Consider the following 20,677-nt stretch of genomic DNA (forward strand, 5'->3'; position numbering starts at 1 on the left):
AGTAATCCCATTTTTCCCAAATCTCATTTCTTTCCCACATCTCCCCTCTCTCCACACAAATCAATTCTCTCATTACTGTATGTCAGAGCTTGCCTTTTTAAGGTAATCTGAGTGTGTTTCAGTTTCCTCGTACATGTTACATACTCATCCAGAAAATATCTGCATTTTAAAGCTTCGTGAATTCAGATGAAATCAATGAGTAGGTCGTTGGGAAGGTAGAAGTCCAAATGCTAACAGAATTGGTGTACAGAACAAGGATAAAAGACAGACAAAAAAGAGAGGCTAAAGGAAAAATGGTTTTATATTTGGAGAGGTAGTAAGTTTTTGAGCGAAGGAAAGATGTACTCATATTGTTGAGCAAACACATTTAAAGGTTTTTCTGATAGTATAGTTCAAAGCTTCCACATTTTATATAAGTTTTGAAATATATAAAAACTTATTCTATTTTAATGTGTAAAGGAAGTCAACAAAAGGTTTTTTTCTGTGGAGACAAAACCTTTTTCTTCTCAGCCTTTTAAACTGTTTAGTTATACCCAGAATTCAAACATGCTGAAAAGGGGAACTCAAGATTATAGTAGTAATTTTCATTGCCTAAAGAGTCAAACAGGAGCCAGATTTGCTGGCCATGTTTTATTTATCCTTTTTCTTCAAACAGGATAACCAAAGATACAGACAGTATTCAATAAAATAAAACAGATGAAACAAATTCTAAGAGACTGTGATGCCACATGCTACATTTAACCTAATTTTATTCATGCTTGCCTTGGGAGGGGGAACAGATCATTCAGTAAAAACATACAGTAAAAACAAAATGTCTTATCATGTACGACTTTTAAACTACAATAATGATGTACCTTAATTACTTTCATGCACACAAGTCTAACATTACCTTTTTTAAAAAATAAACACAATTAAGACTTCTAGGAGCATTTTATAATAAAGTAATTCCTAATTTTTCTTTGTAGATAGATCAAGCACCTCCAAAATACAAATTCCTATACACAGTGAGCACTTTACTTAAAACGAACACTTAAGTAAATTAAGTACATGGACAGCCTTGGGATAAGCTGACATTATGTATTCAGCTAGGTAGGCAACAAACCATAGTGCCAAATGGAAAAAGTGTATTTGCAAATAAATTTTAAAAACTAAGTTAACTTCTTTTATAATTAAATACAGAAAATATACTGATTTGCTAAAATAAATAAGATGTGATGTATTAACACTTCACTATAAAGAATGCATACCAGAACATTTATAAACAGTGAATGAGTCTTATTAAGAATAGTTTACTACAATAGATGCTGGCTAAATAGAAGTGCGTACTGTGAAGCACTATGGGTGGTATATGTTTTGCCACATACTTTTGTTACCTTGAGGTAGATAACACATGTGTACCAAATTCGGCATTCATTTTCAGTTGCTGCTGGTATCATGTGTTTTAAGAAATGTGAACAGTATGAAAAACTTGAAAATACTCATGAATGAAAAATGTTTTAGGAAAAAAATAGATATTTTCATGCAGTTATGTACAGTCTCACTGTGTAAATTTCAAGGCAAGATTTGTTTCCTGTAAAACAGATCATTGTTCTATGAGAGAATGTTTACTTGTCTTAGTGCATTTCTTTTGTCTTCTCCTGCATTGCATTATTTTGCTCTATTCTTTGTGTGTGCAAACGACATGCCAGTTAAAATGAAAACTATCTCACATGTAGAAAAAAAGTCTGGATTTTAAAAATCGAGAATAAAATCCTTACCAAATGACATCATCTGATTCAAGTAAAAAATGACTTAAACACTAGTTTAAAAAAAAAAAGACAATACATTTCATGAAGAATACAAAGAGAAATGTCTGCTGAGTGTTTTAGTTCAGATGTTTCAGAATGCTGCTGTATGTTTTATGAGGAATTTGAGGGGAGGATTTCATAGCAGAAGGTGTTAATGTGGCCTGTATGGACTTAAGTGGTGACCCAACTGGACTGTGAAACTGTGGGATGCCTATAGATTCAAGCTGCTTGTTAAAGAGGAACTCCCCACTGTTGTTCAGAAATCCTTCCTCATTTCCTCTCTCCCCCAACTTCCCATCCTCTACTGGCTCAGTTTCTAGCATTTCAGTATCTTCTTTTCTGCTAAAGAACTTGTCCAAGTAACTGGTATAAGTGTTTTCCTTCTCAATTTGTTCATCCTTCCTTACCTCACAACAGAACTGATTGATGAGAAAACAGTCCTCCCCACTGCTCACAAACTGGCTATCCCAAGAAGATTGGTACAACGCTTCTAACTGAGCCAAATTGGCCATTCCTTTTTCCTGTTTTTCTTGGCTTACTGATTTTGATATCAAACTTTTCAATTCTAGTTGGGACACTGAGCTATTCAAGTCATTTAATTTATCAACAACATCAGTAGGCTCATGCTGTGAACTAAGTTGAATAGTTCCTGCAATAAAGGAATCAAAATCAAATCCCTGATTCTTTTCCCTTTCTTTTTCAACCAGTTGCTGTGATGCTTCCTCTAGAGCTATCTGGGCTTTAACCAATCCATTCCTTTCACATTTTGACTTGCCTTTCTTATCAGACTTTTCTTTGCTTTGTTCTTTCCAATTAGAAAGATCTATAATAAGCTTGGGTTCATAATAATGGTTAACTTCACTCTCCCTCCAAACTAAGTTATCTAAATATGATGATGACCTCATTTTGTAGTTACAAGTATGGCTACACTCCAGATCACAATATTTGTTTTCATGATGATCTGGGTACTGCCAACAAGGCTCAGTAGAGTAACTGGTATCAAAAGCAGGATCCTCCAGGTACTTTTCTCGATCTCCATCCAAATATTTTCGAGGGTCAACTTGTACTTCTTCTTCATCAGTGACATCAGACAGAGCTCTTGGGTCAAGCTGCACTTCATCAATATCAAAGTTGTTATGAATAGGCCAATCATGTTCTGAAAACTGACAATCATGATACCTGAAAAAATTAATACATTAGTGTTACTCCATGATTTCATTTTCAAATTCACCTATCGCCTTTTATGTGAAAGCACTATGTTAGGTCTTTAAGGCGATAACAGGAGAGTAAGCCATGAATCTTCCCTGCCCTACCAGAACATATAATCTTATCAGATAAGTATACCTGTTGTTATACTTAGGGGGCATATGAGGCAAACCTTGGTAATTGCCAATGGAGCATGTAATTTCATGAGAAACTCTTGAATTCTCACTTATTTCTCCTTTTCTCTAGTCTATTTTTCATCCACCACAAACACAACTGTAGATAAATATCTGGGTGACTGGCATACCTGTAGTTCAACTCCAGCAGTTTCACACAGACAAAAAACACTTTATGGCCACAAGATACAGATCTCTAATCTGAATCAAGTACTTTACAAATTTTCACACTACTAGTAATAAGGCAGACTAAAAGAGAGGAAGTTTTCCTGGAATGCATCACCATGAATAGGAAAAAAGTCTCTTCATATATATGTGCTACTGAATGTGGTATCCTCTCACACATCACAACAAGGTGACTACACCATGCCCAAGTAGAGGCAGATTGAGACATACACATGAAAATGACTGGGGGATGGGGAGCAGGGAACAGAAAATAGATAACTGAGTATAACAGAAAATATAGAGGTTAGAAGATGTTTGGATATGTGTGAAAGAACTGTATTTGGGGATAGAAATGGGCATGTGGAGAAAAAATGTCGTTGGCACATGTGTATAAACATACAAATACCTCAACACTGAAACAATGAACTACTTCTTAAACACAGAAATATATGAAATCTTAAACACTGTCATTAATGACTCGTAAACCTGGCCACACATCAAAATCACCTGAAGACTTTAAATAATATGCTACCACCCTACTTTGAAGCAGAATTATATCTACACTTCCCGAGAAATTTAGAAATCCTGAAAGGAGGCTGAGGGAAGAAATTCTTTCACTTTAATGTACAATGTTATCCATTTTGATGTTTCATATCTGTTTAGACTAAAAACATTCCTTTTACTGAGCTTATGTTAAGCACCCCAAAATTAATTTTGTCATCAGAAAAACATATTCAAATACTGCATATACCATGAGTCAAAAATAATTTGTCCTAAGACATAACTGATACAGTAAAAATCTAAGACACTATGGAGATATCTTATTAGATAAGATTAAGTCTTGTCATCTAACATCTTAAAAAAATTATATGACATTCATAGAAGCAATAGTTTACAATAGCTCAGACCTCCAAACTTCAAGCCCTCACATTTATTTTTATTTATTGTTTTGGTGGCTGGCCAGTGTGGAGGTCCAAACCCTTGACCTTGGTGTTATCAGTACCATGCTCTCCCAAGTAAGCTAACCGGCCAGCCCCAAGCCCTCACATTTAAAGGACCTTATAATTTTATTAACCTTCATGACTTTGACAATGCTTCATAGTAGCATTAAACTTTCCCATTATGTATCTCCTAACCAGTAACTTATTAAATATTTAAATTGCATAAAGGCTATTTAAAGATTTTAATAAGTTTAACAGAAACCCAAAGAGACCATCACTAAATTTGTAAAACGTCTGCATTGTCTTATCATATATAATTTGAAAATAACACTCATTGCATTATGGTTCACTGAAAATTCAATAAATGATATTTTTCTGACTTAGGATCAATTTACCTTTCCCAGTTATAAATGTGACTATGAGTCTCATCCATAAGCAAAATATCATCAACTTCATCTTCAATATGAAAAGGATGACTTGAAATTGGCTCATCCATTGGAAAGGAATATATGCTCATGTAAGGATGGGAGAGTGCTTCTTCAGCTGTCAACCGATCCATAGGGCTAAATGTCAAAATTTGTTCCAGGAAATCCAGTGCTGCAGAAGAAAGAGTGAAAGTTTTTGAGAGAAGAATTGCTTATCTTTAGAAAAACTGAAAATGTTGGTCTCATTTACTTAAATGACCAGCTGAGTGATTACCTAATCACTTCATACTACAGAATAGGAACATAGCATCTTAACTGTACTAAGAAGTCCACCAACTCATAAAGAGGAAAAAAAGAACTACTCGATTAAAAAGTTAATTTAAGTTTTGTCAGAGAAATAAAACTAACCTGATTTACAGATCGAAAGAAATCTATTCAATCAACATAGCAAATATTTGAAATGTACCCCAGTCTCATTATTATGGCCAGTTATAAAGAAAAAAGGGATATATCAACTTAAACCATATGAAGCTTCTATTTTTGTCAGTCAAAAATTGCCAGATAGGGTAAGTCCCCTTTTATCCATGGTTTCAGTTACCCTCGGTCAACTGTGGTTCAAAAATATTATAGTATTTTTAAGAAAGAGAGACCAAGAGCACAGTCACATAACTTTTATTACAGTACACTGACTACCCTTTATTATTGTTAATCTTTTACTGTGCCTAACGTATAAATTAAACTTTATCATAGCTCTGTATGTATAGAAAAAAATATAGTATATGTTAGGGTTCACAGTATAGGGTTCAGTACTATCCATGGTTTCAGGCATCCACTGTGGGTCATGGAACGTATCCCCTGCAGATAAGGGGGGACTACTGTAACAGCAATTTCATACAGCTCAACCTAATACAAAGGTCTTAACTCCAACTCTGCAACTCACTAGCTTAACTGAATTACTAGCTATGTAGTGCTAGACAGACTACTTAAACTTGCTGAACTTCAGTTTCTTCATGTATAAAATGGATATATACATATAACATAAAAATTAAATGCAAATATCTTATTAGGTATAAAAATTAAATACAAAGCATAGTGTCTGGTGCTTAATAAAAGCCCCTTCTCCTTCACGAACTAGCTGTTGTACTAATTTGTTTGTCTGATTCACATCAATCACACTCCAGCACAGTTCACACATTAAACTTGATCATATTAGGATTCTTGCGGGGCTAACCATACACCCAGTTCTTCCCATTAATTAGTCTGTTAGGCCTTGCGAAGCTCCTTACCCAGCCTGAAGGCTGTCCTTATACCACCCACACACTTCTGTGCCTTATGATTTATACCAATCTTCAACCCTGGATCACTGCCACCATCTACTTTCTCTGCCTCCTAGCTATACAGTACTGATGAAAACTAGACCCAACATCCCATATCTTGCTCACTACAAATTCAAACTGTGGAATTTCAATTCCACCTTTGCTATTTGGCCATCTCTTTATGCTCTCAATTTTCTCTGTCGTTCTCAATAGATGAACTCATTTCACATTTATCTCAATCCCTATCTCTTCACCATGGTCTCATACACCCTCTATCTTTACCTTCTGTCTTAAAGGAAAAGACAGCCCTTTCTCTAAAATGAACCTGTACTCCAGAAAAGACCCTATTCTTAATTCCCAATCTCATTAACATGAAGAGCTGATATTTTTATAGGCACTCATATTTTACATAGTGCTTTCAGAAACATTATCTCATTCAACCTTCAAATCAGTCCAACACAGACTAAAAAGAAACCCAAGGTTCATTGCTGCTCATGCCCTTCAGTGATCCAGGGTTGAGGTTCCTTCTTCTGTTCCCCTTATTTTTCCCCACTCCTCTCTATTATACTAACCTAATCTGGGAAATCATTTCACAATATATGAAGCTTGGTTGTCCTTTAATAGAGTCCATCTTACTTAGCCCAGGAGTCATGTGTCTCAAGACAAAAGAAACTCCAAGTCAAAGAGTTATGAATGGTTAACCCAGCACAATCACATTCTCATAGAGAACAGTATATAAGCAAGGGTACTTCTACAAGTTCATGGAAAGACTGGTATTGTCTTTTAACTCCATATTCCAAAAACTTGATACAGTACCATCGAATATCCACTTACACAAAGACAAAATACTCTAAATTCTCTAGCATTTGGGAACTGTAGGCAGCAGGGAATGAGAGGAAGAGGTAGGAAAGAAACTAGCTAGGCTGATCTCCCAACTGTATGCATATACAGAACATTTCCATCACTGTAGAAAGTTCTATTGGACAGCACTGCTCTAGAGGAAACCGATCTATTTGATACAATAGTGCTAAAGTGTGCTAAGATATAGAAATAACATGATAACATCTCATCCTCCCTTTCTCTACAGTTTAAGTATGGAGGGAAATGAAAAAGAGGTATTCGTTTAAACACATTAACCAGAGTAGGGTTCCTAGAAGTCTTATGTGTTCATTCATATGTACTTAATCCTGTTTGCTTTTTTCCTCTGAAGATCATAAACAGTGTAGGGAGACATGTATTATTTTTACCAAGTCCCCCCACTGCCTCAATGTGCTCTGCCCCCAAATAAAACAATGTTGGGCCGGCCCGGTGGTGCACTGGACAGAGTGCGCCGCTTGGGAGCGCGGTGGCGCTCCCGCCGAGGGTTCGGATCCCATGTGGAAACCGGTTCCCGCTCACTGGCTGAGTGCGGTGCGGGCGCAACACTGAGGGTTGCGATCCCGTTGCTGGTCCCCGGTATGGGCGCAACACCGAGGGTTGCGATCCCGTTACCGGTCAGTAAAAAAGACAAACAGGAAAAAAAAAACCAATGTTAATCAGGAAGAAACTGGTTTGGGACATATCTAAATAATAAGTTTTTAGTCTCAGAATCTTTACCTATGCTGCATTGCAATTATATACAAGCACAGTTCTGCCATATGTGGACACCAAAGATTTGTGCCCAATGGTTAACTTAATGAATCCATTATGAAAGATATTCAACACACAGGAATAAACCCAAGCCATCAGCCAAACATTCAGCTTGGTTCAAAGGTGAGTAAGACATGGTCCCCACCCTAACTAGGGTAGGAAAAAGGAAGATTCAATTGCATTATTTAGCAAGATTACAAATGTTTCAACAGCAATGCCTCTTTTGATAAGACATAGCAATAGTACAATGACTCTGAAGCAGATCCAGGTTATCCCTGAACAGTGTCTCTCAACCTGGTTGGACAGTCACACCTATATGGAGGGAGGGAGGTACTGGGATGGATTTGTTTATTAATTTATTTAGTTAGTTTATTTATTTAAAAGATGACCAGTAAGGGATCTTAACCCTTGACTTGGTGTTGTCAGCACCACACTCTCCCAAGTGAGCCACGGGCTGGCCCTTATAGAGGGTTTTAAAAATGTAGACACCCACCCTGCTCCCCACTCCACCTCCCAATTCTGATTTAATAGTCTGCATTTTAAAAGAGCTCCCACAGATGACTCTCAGGCATAATCCAATGTCATGTGACTGCTATTCAATTATGAACAGGGACCTCATGACAGTGCTATACAAGGTTAGGAGCAAGAAAGCTGGCAATGGAATTTGATTGTGAAGATATATTAAAAGACTGGTTAAGTTCCACTCAAATATTGTTTGGAAAAAAAAGACTGGTTAGGGATGTAGAACTATTAAAAAGGAAGCTTGAAAAACCTGCTGAAATTAAATATAGCCGTTTCCTTTTTATTTAGGCATTTATATGAGTTCCAAGTATATTTGAGATAAAAACAACAACGCCATTATGATTTTGCCACCCAATACCTAATTTGGAAAACACTTCTGACTTTAAAATACTTTAATATACACTAACCTGAAACACATATGATAATCAGAATGGGTGCTACGAATAATGGATGTATAATTAACAAAAAGTTTAAGATGTTTAGCAAACTATTCCTAACTTTTTTCTTTTTATTTTGGTGGCTGGCTGGTACAGGGATCAAACCCTGGAAGTTGGTGTTTATCAGCACCATGCTCTGATAACTAAACAAACTGGCCATCCCCTTCTAACTTTTTTGAATGGTGAGAGAACAATATAATTCTGACACTGATGTATCTTAATATACTATAATTCTTAAAGATACAAGACAGTCAATTTTTAAGAGAAATATTTTTCACACCTAATGTTCTCCCTTAAGAAAAGTTACCTTATTACAGACTACTACAAAAGTTAGACTTTTGTATCTTATTGATATCAACAAATCCTAAAGATATGCCACTCCATTTGGGGACAGAAATTAATTCTTAATTGCTTTAGTGGTCAATGAAGTTTTGATTCTCTCCAAGTTCCTACTATTTTCAAGCATGCACAACCTCTCACACTTAGCACCTAACACTTTTTTTTTCCCAAAAGATGACCGGTAAGGGGATCTTAACCCTTGACTTGGTGTTGTCAGCACCACGTTCTCGAAAGTGAGCTAACCAGCCATCCCTATATAGGGATACAAACCCGTGGCCTTGGTGTTACCAGAAGCACACTCTCCCAAGTGAGCCACAGGCTGATCCTCACCTAACACTTCTAACACCAATCTACAAGCTCATATGTTTTGTTTGCTCATAGGGCTTAATACAGAGTCACACATTATTTTTGCTTTAGTTTCACTCTTCCCTCCATCTCTTTCTTGCCATGAAGATCTTACTTTCCATGTGACTCAATTTTCTTTCACATCCCAATCGAATTCATGCCCATACTTACTTATCAAGCAACCCTCACAGAACTCCATTCCAGTTCAGGCAGTGCCAATGAGTCAATATGCTCACCTATAGTAGGTAATCAGAAGTGTAAACTGGAATAGTAAATGGAGTTAGAACTAGGAGGGGTACACTTTCTGGAATCTCGAAAATTACTCAGAGGAAAAAGGCACAGGTCTCAGCCTAACAGCCAAGCCAAAAAAGGGGAAGAGTAAAGTTTTAGGTAGACTATTTGGGAAAAAGCCAGATATCTAAGGATAAAGAGCTAAAGCTTCCCTGCATAAATTCTGCTTTTACTTACACACACACACACACACACACACACACACACACACACACACGCACGCATGCATTAACATGATGGTTACTCCTGAGTGATCATACCTTCTCGACTAATTCCTGGAAGCAGCTGAGTTAAAGGTTTGTGTGGCTCAGTCATGTCATTTCTTATGTAAACTGGAATTACGCTGAGAAGCTCCTGACGATCTTCCTCATGTACAACAGGAATAGACTCTAAAATCAGCTGCATCTGTTCAAGTTCATGTGCACCTGAGATCAAAAAATACCAAATACAATATAAACACATTTCTCAACGTTTACTTATTTCACAATAAACATACTAAAATAAACTAACTTAAATATTGTAATGACCAGAGGGGAGAAAGCAGTTTAAATTATTAGTCAGCAGGTTTCATTGCTTTGAATATCACCAATCTACTTAAAAAGCATATCTTTTCGATTTTTGCTCGCTGATGTCTTCAGCAGAACTGACTCTGGAAGTTTGGCTTCATGCTAAGGTTATCACAAAGTAGTGAAGAAAGCAATGAACTGAGATTCAAGGGACCTGGATTCTACTCCTAGCTGTACCACTAATTAACTGGCTATTTCTAGAAATAATACTTAACATCCCTAGGGCTTGATTTTATCATCAATAAAATGGGGGGTTGGATTATATTTGTGAAACAAGAAGTTTTTATAGTTATGTGTTAGGTTCAGTTAGCATTTCTAATTCAGGACCACTATTAAATAAAAGGGGAAACTTAAGATAAATGGGCAATTTAAAAAATTCCATTAGCCTTTCCACTAATTTCTAGAAATTCAAAAATTTTTTGAGTTCCTACTATGAATTCCTGGGAATATAGCTATGAAACAAAACAGACCAAGCCCCTGCCTTCATGGAGCTTACAATCTAGTGGACAAAGACAGATAATTCTGTAAACATATAGTAAGTCAAATGGTGACAAATGCTATGAAGAAAAATACAGTAAGGGGGACAGACAGAACTGGTGGGAGTAGGGTTGTTAATTTTAAAAGGATGACCAAGGAAGGCCACACTAAAAAGCTGAAAAATTGAGGGAAAACACCTCATTCTTATAGAGAAAGGGAGTTCTACAAAGATGGGAAAAGGCCCAAAGGCCCAGAGGAGAGAGTGGTCTTGGTCTATCCAAGAAACAACAATTAAACAAGTATAGACAGAGTAGCTGGGGACAAGTAGTAGATGAAGTCAGAGTGATACCAGAACACAAAGGGTTTGCTTTAATCTGAGTTTCATGGGAAGCCATTACACAGCTTGAGCAGAGAAATGACATGATCTCACTTAACGTTTTAACAGGACTACTCTGGCTGCTATGTGATAAGTACCCATCAGACAGCAAATACTCAACAGGAAAGCCTGAAGGTCCTGAATTAGACCAAGAGACACAATGGTTGATTGAACTAGGGGAAGGGAGTAGTAATAGAGATACAATAAGCAGAGTCTGGATGTATTTTGAAGGATGTGCCCACAGTACCTTTACCAACAGGATTGAAGGATGATGACAAAATTTTTGCCTGAGCAACTGAAGTGGAGGTGCTGGTTTACTAAGATGAGGAACACACTAGAAAGATAAAGTATGAAGGAGAAAATCAGGAGTTCAGTTCTGGATAGGTTAAATTTGAGATATTATTAGACATCCGAGTGGAGCTATTAAGTAAGAGTTAATGAATCTGGAATTCAGAAGACAGGTGAGGGTTGAAGATATAAATTTGGGAGTTATCAGATATAGATGGTATTTAAAGGAATGGAAAAGGAGATTATTCAGGGAATAAGTGAAGCTAGAAATGAGAGGAGTCCAAGGACTAAAGCTGGGATATTACAACATTAGGACAAAGAGAAGAATTGGCAAAAATGACTGAAAAAGAGGAGCTGGTGGGGTAGAAGAAGAATCAAGAGAATGATGTGCTGAAAGAAGTGAAAAAGTACTCCAAGAAGGAGAGAAAGACAAATTGTGACAAATGCTGAAGATGGACCAAAATGAGGACTGAGAATTGATCAGGGATTCAGCATAATGGAGATCACTGGTGACCTTGACAAGAGCAGTTTTGGTGAAGGACAAAGCCTGACTGGAGAGGGTTAAAGAGAAAATGGAAGTAGGGGAATTAAAGACAGCAAGAATATACACATCTTTTGGGTTTTACTGTCAAAGAGCACAGGAAAATGCAGCAGTAGTTGAGGGAGATTTGGGGTCAGGAAAGAGGTTTTTTTATTTTGTAAGACTGGAAATATTATATCAGTGTTTGAATACTGATGAAAAATGATCCAGTAGAAGGGGTAAAATGAAGATGCAAGAGAAAAAAGTGCTGAAGCAAAAGCCTGGAGCAGGCTAGAAGGAAACATCTAGTTGACCTTGGAAAGGAGCACTGAGAGAGTGATAACCTGGAAGCATAACAGAAAAGTACCAAAAAATAAGACTAAGACACTTCCTATAGGATTAACACACACGGATTTCCAATGAATGCTTAGTTCTTTCCTTTTGTTGCTCTGTTCATTGGCGGCTTATAAGTAATAACCACTTGGATCTCCTTTCATGCTGCTTTTATTGAATGGATCACCAACATACTATTGAAGCATCTAGTAACAAGAAAGGAACTACAAACTACAACCTATCTATTTCATATCATTTCACAAACATTTCCTATTAATTAAACATTTAAAGTTTACATGAATTTAAGATTAAAATTACACTTATAGGTTTTTTTTAAATCCAATTCTTTTTATTGCTATACTTGAACAATGTTGGAACATGGCAAATGAACATTTTAAAATACATTAAGTACCTCTTTATAATCAATGCAGCAGTAGGTAATGACCCCATTTCTATGACCTGGAGTATGACCTAATTATTTTAAATTACATAGATTTAAATTTGTTTTCTTTGTTTTCCTGATTCATTATTGTGGTGGCTTTATAATATGTCCACAAACTCTTTGATACCCCTTTCCTTCAAAGGGTGGAATGAAACTCCCCTCCCCTTGAGCATAAGATGTGCTCAGTAACTTGCTTCCAACACATAAAATAAAGCCGAAGTGACAATGTATAACTTTTGAGACTATGTCACAAAAAGATATTCTGAATTCATGGTCAAATGATTTTTAACAAAGGTGTCAAGATAATTCAATGGGGAAAGAATCTTTTTAACAAGCGGTTCTAGGATAACTGGATGTCCACATGCAAAAGAATGAGTGGACCCCTAATTGGACCTCTACCTACTATCATACACAAAAATTAACTCAAAATGGATCACAGACCTAATTATAAAAGCAAAACATATAAAACCCTTAGAAGAAAAAATAGGAGTAAACATCCATGACCTTAGATTAGGCAATGGTTTCTTGGATATGACAACAAAAGCAAAAGTGACAAAAGAAAGATAAATTAGACTTCACCAGAATTAAAATCTTTTGTGTTTCAAAAGACAATATCAGGAAAGGAAAAGAATGGGAGAAACCTGCAGAATAGGAGAAAATAGATGTAAATCATATATTTGATAAAGGATTTGTATCCACAACATTAAAGAAATCCTACAACTCAATAATAAAAGACAAATAACCCAATTTAAAAAATGGGCAAAGGATCTGCATAGACATTCTCCAAAGAAGATACACAAATGGCCAATAAGCACATGAAAAGATGTTCAACATCATTAGTCATTAGGGAAATGCAAATCAAAACCACAATGAGACACTGCTTCATACCCATTAGGATGACTACACTGAAAAAGGCAGACAACACTTTAAATAAGTATTGGTAAGAATGTGGAGAAATTAGAACCCTCATACATTGCTGGTGGGAACGTAAAATGGTATAGCTGCTTTGGACAACTGTTCTCCAGAAGTAAGAGTTACCACAGGATCCAGCAATTCCACTCTTAAGTATAAATACCTAAGAGAACATATGAAGACATATGTTCACATAAAAACCTATACACAAATATTCACAGCAGCATTATTCATAATGTCCATTAACTGAAGAATGAATAAACAAAATGTGGTGTTATCTCTAAAGTAGAATCCTATTTGGCCATAAATAGGCATGAACTACTAATATACGCCACAACATGGGTGAACCTCCAAAATACTGCTATGTGAAAGAAGCCTGTCACAAAAGCCAACTGTTACATGATTTCATTTATGTTAAATGTCCAAAACAGGCAAATCCATAGAGACAGAAAGTAGATTAGTGGTTGCCACGAGCTGGGGGGAGAGAAAAATGGGTAGTGACTGCTGGTTACAGGGTATCTTTTAGGAAGGATAAAAATACTATAAAATTAGACTGTGGTGATGGTTATACAAACCTATAAATATACTAAAAAATATTGAACTGTACAATTTAAATGAGTGAATTGCATGGTGTGTGAATTATATATTAATCTTAGAAAAAAAAAAAAAGATACATTGGCTTTCTCCTCCCTCTCTTTTGGATCATTAGTTCTGAGGGAAGCCAGCTGCCATATTGTGAAGATTCTCAAACAGCCCTATGGAGAAGCAGTGAGGAACTGAGGCCTCATGGTAACAATCATCAGAGTAAGCTGTCTAGAAGTAGAACCTCCTACCCCAGTTGAGCCTTCAGATGACTGCAGCCCTGACCAACACATCTTGACTGAGACAACCTGAAGTAGAACCACCCAGCTAAGCCACTCCCAAATTCCTGACCCACAGAAACTATAAGACAAATGTTTGCTGTTTAAGCCACTAAGTTCTGGGGTAATTTGTCACACAGCAACAAGTAATACAGTAACTATGTTATAAATGCTGGAAGATACTTGAATATCAAGAATGTAATCTCCACTCACAGTATTGTTCCTAGGAAAAATTCAATCCACTTAACCACTTAGTTTCCAGGAATATCTGACAATTTCTCATAGCTTTCTAAATTGAAATTCAATCACTACCACACATCATGGAAGAAATTTCAGACAAATACAGGGAAAAAAATAATATGGGTTTGGTTAATGTCATGTTGCAAAAGTACTGGCATTAAAAACATACTTAATTTTCACAGAACAGGGCTAGGAAAAAAAAAAGGAAGAAGAAAACATACTTAAGGGCATTTATGCACCATCCTTTCTTTAACCATGCTCCCCTAGGCATTCTTTTATTAACCGTTCTTCTATAAACAGACTCTGCCCCACTCCCTTCCTTTTGCTCAACCTGGAAGTGGTGGGAGGGCCACTCTGAAGACTGAGTATAGAGAAAAAAAGTAACGTCAAAAGAGAAAAAAAGACCTAAATCATCGTCACATCACTTCACTAACTATAAAATCTTCAGTACCCTACTATTTCCTACTTTCCAAAATGGAAACTCCTCTGCCCACTTTCTAAGAGACTTTCTAAGTATTCTGGCTTCACCTTAATTAGTCATAAATATCTTTATTATTATTTGATACCTTGCTTTCACCAAACTTTTCTGATTCGTGAATATACCAGGCTGATGTCTTTATTTATATGGGTACTCTTTTTTTTTTTCCTTTTTGTCTTTTTTCGTGACCGGCAACGGATCGCAACCCTCAGTGTCACGCCCGCAACGGACCGGGACCGGCAACGGGATCGCAACCCTCGGCGTTGCTCCCGCACCGCACTCAGCCAGTGAGCGGCCGGTCTGTATGTGGGATCCGAACCCTCGGCGGGAGCGCCGCCGCGCTCTCAAGCGGCGCACTGTAGCAGTGCGCCACCGGGCCGGCCCTATATGGGTACTCTTAAATAGATAACATTTTCCTCTCCCCAATCAAAATTATTCACTATTTCTATACAGGTTGAGCATCCCTAATCCAAAAATCAAAAATCCAAAATGCTCCACAACCTGAAACTTTCTGAGCACTGACATGATGCTCAAAGGGCATTTCAGATTTTCACATGAGGGATGCTCAACTGGTTAAGTACCTGCAAGTATTCCAAAATCTGAAATCCAAAACACTTCTGGTCCCAAACATTTTGGATAAGGGATACTTATTTAACCTGTATAGTGAAAAATCTTTTTGATTCCATTATGCCTTCCATTCCAGCCATCACTGACATAGCCTAAGTTTGCAGTTCTTATAGTCTGCACTAAATAATTTTATACAAACTCATACACTGCTTTATGACCCATGACATTTTCATGGATTATTCATCTCTTCTCATCTTGATAAGTTCTCTCTCTCACATTTCTTTAGACTCCTTCATAGCACCAAGCTTCACAAAAAATTACTTCTTTGGTTGTTTCTGAAAGGTCATAGTAGTCAGGCAACAGGATATGGTGGATCAAGCAACAGGGATGACGGGGAGGCCAAGAAAAATTTATTGGATTTTTAAAAATAGCTTTAAAAATTCACCAGGAAGTGACAATGGCAGAACTATGCAACTCAGGTATCATTTAACACAGATTACCAATAAGTATTATAGATCCACAAAATATAAAATTATATTTATAAGATGAGATATACAAAAGAACTAGAGTTTTGTTTGTTTGTTTTTATAGATGACCGGTAAGGGGATCTTAACCCTTGACTTGGTATTGTCAGCACCACACTCTCCCAAGTGAACTAACCAGCCATCCTCATATAAGGATCCGAACCTGTGGCCTTGGTGTTATCAGCACCACACTCTCCCAACTGAGCCACAGGCCGGCCCCTAGAACTAGAGTTTTGACTAAATTTATAAAGTAACCAATTTAGTGAGTCTGTGAATAAGTTTTCTCAATTCTTTAAATAATAAAAACATCATTTTGTCTTTTCATTTTAATATTCCAGACTACAATAAATTGTTTTAAATCTTATATAAATCCTGCTTCATAGATGAATGCAAAATTATTTCCCTTTGGGAAAATTTTCTTTCCTACATAATACTAACCTGCAAAAAGGGTTTTACCAGTCAGCATTTCAGCAAAGATGCAGCCTGCAGCCCACATGTCAATGGCTTTAGTATAATTATTAGGAGAAAGTAAAAGACGTGGAGATCTGTACCATTTAGTAACCAATCCTTCAGAAAGATGACCCTAAAAAAAGAAACAAAAAAACGTAGTTTAATTTTCTTATTTTAGCTTAAGAACAGTACATAAAACTTGATTCTTAAAAAAACAACAAAAAAACAGTAACTGTTAAATCCTAAAATAATAATAATACTGTAATAATCCTAAATAATACTGTTAATTTCTAAGCCTTTTTTCTAAGGTTCTTGTACTTCTGAGACTAGATGGAGTTAAACTTCTTCCCCTGGGATATACCATCTATAAGATGATGTACACAGGGAGTCTGCTGATCAAAATATACTATAACAACTGATAGTATATAACTTTAATTGGTTATAGTGCTAACTATAGGCTGCACATTGGAAAGATGTTTCAGAAGAAGGGCTGTTTTTAATTTCAGATCTTAAGACAACTAACAAGCCAGCATGCTTTAAGTCGAAGAGAGAAGGGTAGGGAAGAGAACCCGAGGTATTACTCACAAACCAAGGCCACACCTCCTTACTGATAACCCAGGTGCCTGTCTCTACTATATATCCCATTCCTAGTCAACCTATTTCCTACTTTACATTTACAAAGTATTTGACAAAAATACTTATACATATATTGCTTTATTTCATCCCCAAAACAACACTGAGAAATTGTGATGGTAAATATTAACTTCATTTTACAGGTGTGATAATACTCAGAGATTAAGGAACTTGCTTAAGTTCATATAGCTAGTTGGATGTAGAAATGAAGTTAATTTTAGATAGTGTAACTCTTAGTTCAGTGTTCTATCCACATATTCCACTGTTATCCATAAAAAGAATGTGGTCATTCATTCAGTTTAGTGCTCATTTCCTATGTTCAAGGTTTTTTTTTAAAAATTAAGATGTCCTTAATGTGATACAGTGCATATAAAGATTTGTTTGTTTTAGACATGTGCTATGAAAAGCCAAGCAAGCAGGGCTCCCAGGGATTCTTTATAACCCAAGCAGCTCTCCACTTTCATATTTTAAGTATCCAGATTCCGCACAAGACTTCATGTGAAAATTAAGAGACCAAGGTTCCACTTGGAAAATATTAAATTCTCAAAAAAAGAAAGAAAATATTATTAAATTTTTGTACAAAGGCAAGTTGCTATCTAAGAGAAAGTTGCTATGAATACTTTTGGGTATCTTACTACCAATTGTTTATGTAAATTTAGATTTCAAACTAAATTAGGTTTGTTTAAACAATGCATAACTGAACAGAATGGAATCAAAGGGACAAAAGGAGACCTAAAAGTTGAAATAACATCCCCTCTTACCTTCAGATAGGACTACACTTCTACCCCAGACCTTTTTTTTTTTACTTTTAAATAACTAAGGGAAAACTTCAGTTACAATAAATAACCATACAAAGTTAAAAATTTGTATTTAATTAGGATCCTACTCCACCTACACTTCAAACACAGGGAGACTGTGAACGAAAGTAGATCTGGTATGAGGAAAAAAGGCACTATGTAAAGTTTAATTCTGCCACAGCATACAAAGAAAATACAAGCAGCTATTCTTGATGATGTACATTAGTTTAAAGGTCCGTCTCAGCTGGTTCTACGTACCTTATGGGAATAATGAGGATCCATGATCCGTGCAAGACCAAAGTCACCTATCTTCAGCACCAAGTCTTCAGTATTAATGAAAAGATTAGCTGGTTTGAGATCTCTGTGCAGTACATTTGCAGAGTGAATATATTTGAGCCCACGTAGCAGCTGATACATGAAAAGCCTGGCATGCTCTTCCAGTAAAGGGCCCTGCTCCAGCACATTAGCCAAGTCTGTCTCCATGTACTCCTGAACAATGTAAACACTGTTCAGTTCAGTAAGAGAGCCCACATCATCTGTTAATTGGCTTCCACTGGGACCAAGAATTTCAAAGACTTTCACAATGTTATCATGGTCAAGCCTTCTAATAATTTTGATTTCACGTAGAGCATGTTTGACACTCTGGGGATCAGTAAGGACAATTTTCTTGATGGCTACTCTTTTGTCACAGTCATTGTCTACAGCAGAAAAAACCAAGCCATTGCCTCCACAACCCAATGGTTTTAAGTCCATATACCTAGAGCCCAGATCAAAACCATGAATGTTCATGAGACTTTCAAATTTCTCTGCCATTTTGAAACCCTTACTTCTGCCTTTTCCTTTCGAATTGTTGAACTTGTGTAAACAAGGAAGAAAACTGGCATCAAAAGGAAAGATCTTTCAAAAAGGGAAAACAAAAATAATTACGCTTCCACAGCAAGATGGTTTCTTGATGTTCATTGCATATGCCAACCAGGCCAATTGAGCTCCCCTTAGATTTAAACTTCAAAAAGCTCTACTCATATTGAGAATTAAAAAGATTGCAGTACTCATTGTTCAAGAAAGGGGCAGCAACTCTGCAGACATTTAAAGAAAACACTCAAGAAACTCAAACGGAATGAAATGACATACTATGCACTCAGATTTACTGTGCTAAACGATTTAACATTTAACAAAAATGTGAATAAATATGCACACAACAGGCTTCTATGAACATTCTCCTCACAGTGCAGATACATTCAGTGTTGGACTGGTCCTGAGCAGCATTGTTCTAAGGTGCTGGTAAGCACTATTTCCGTTTTGCTTCTTTTCTTCCTTTGTTGATATTTATTTTCAACAGGAAGCCCTGGCAGCTGCTGGTTAACAGAAGATGTCTTTTGTTAGTGATCAGGTGGCTCCAGCTCACCACAATCACAATCAAAGCTACCGTCCATCTTACTCTGATACAACCTGGGGGATGAGAAAAGAACAAAGAGTCAACTACTGCAAGAAATACTCTTTTCTTCAAATTGCTAAGATGACACAAACTGGGCATTTAGCAATAAACTACTACTGGTACATTAAACTTATTTGTGGCAATTAAGTGACAAATTACACTTAATCAAAAATAGCTTACAAAAATAATGTAAGCAATTCACATGTTGACCCATGCTCCAGATCACACTAGATTTTTGATAACACTTAGGCTCATGAGGTTGTGCCATTTCTTACGTGTCAACAAGTATAGGATGGTTCCTAACATTTTTACAGAACTCTTAAGAGTTTCTTGAGGGTAAAACATTAGTCACATTTCTCTAAAAGAACATATAAACCTGCAATGTGTTAGTTCATTTAAAAAAAGTTTACTTACTAACTATGCCTATCAATATCCAATAGACAAAAATCTAGCAGTACAGATAAGAAATTTGCAGAACATGCTCTTCAATTTATGAAAGAGTGAACTTGAACAGTGAAGCTAGGAAAAGGTGTTTAACATCATTGATAGAAAAACCAAAGTATCTTAAGATAACATTTCAGATTGGAAAAACATTTTTAGAGTCTGTTAATATCAATTCTGAGGAGAAATGTGGAAAAACAAGAACTTTCATACAGTATTAAGTGGGAGTCTAAATTAATAAAAAACTTCAGAGCGGAGCTGGCCAGTTGGCTCAGTTGGTCAGAGTATATAGCCTTGTAACACCAAGGTCAAGGGTTTGGATCCCCATACCAGCCAGCCACCAAAAACCAAAAAACACCCTTAAGACCAATTTGGCATAAACATGTAAATATATAAATAGCATACCCTATGACCTGGCCATTTTTCTTCATGATAAACCCCCTAGAGAAATGCTTGTAAATAAACATACAAATGCTTGTGTTCTGTTTTAGTTATTTTTTTGTTTTTTTGTAGTGGCAAAGAATTAGAAACAACCTCAACTTTAAAAAAATAGGAGAAAAGATAAATAAAATGAGTTATATTCATATAGCAGAATAGTGTACAACAGTGAAAATGAATACAAGGTTATTTCACAAAGTTTATGGGAAAATAGAATTAAAAGATAATACTGAGCTGGCTGCTTAGGTCAGTTGGCTAGAGCACAGTGCTATAAACACTAAGGTCCAGGGTTCAGATCCCCATACCAGCCAGCTGCCAAAAAAA

At 36.4% G+C, this 20,677-nt stretch overlaps 1 protein-coding gene across 2 annotated transcripts in view; it reads right to left on the reverse strand.

Annotated features, from left to right (window-relative positions):
- Positions 1 to 615: 615 nt before the first annotated feature.
- The window catches only part of MAPK6 (mitogen-activated protein kinase 6), a 59,366-nt gene continuing 39,304 nt past the window's right edge, over positions 616 to 20,677 (reverse strand). For both annotated transcript variants that reach the window (XM_008586148.1, XM_008586147.1), the window contains 5 exons: positions 18,298 to 19,488; positions 16,598 to 16,742; positions 9,837 to 10,001; positions 4,668 to 4,869; positions 616 to 2,966 (listed from right to left, as the gene is read on the reverse strand). In XM_008586148.1, coding sequence (XP_008584370.1) covers positions 1,865 to 2,966; positions 4,668 to 4,869; positions 9,837 to 10,001; positions 16,598 to 16,742; positions 18,298 to 18,852 — 2,169 coding nt within the window. In that variant the 5' untranslated portion in view covers positions 18,853 to 19,488 and the 3' untranslated portion in view covers positions 616 to 1,864. The remainder of the gene's footprint in view (positions 2,967 to 4,667; positions 4,870 to 9,836; positions 10,002 to 16,597; positions 16,743 to 18,297; positions 19,489 to 20,677) is intronic.

The sequence above is a fragment of the Galeopterus variegatus genome, unplaced genomic scaffold, assembly GCF_000696425.1.
Source record: "Galeopterus variegatus unplaced genomic scaffold, G_variegatus-3.0.2 Scaffold3852, whole genome shotgun sequence".
Lineage (NCBI taxonomy): Eukaryota > Metazoa > Chordata > Mammalia > Dermoptera > Cynocephalidae > Galeopterus > Galeopterus variegatus.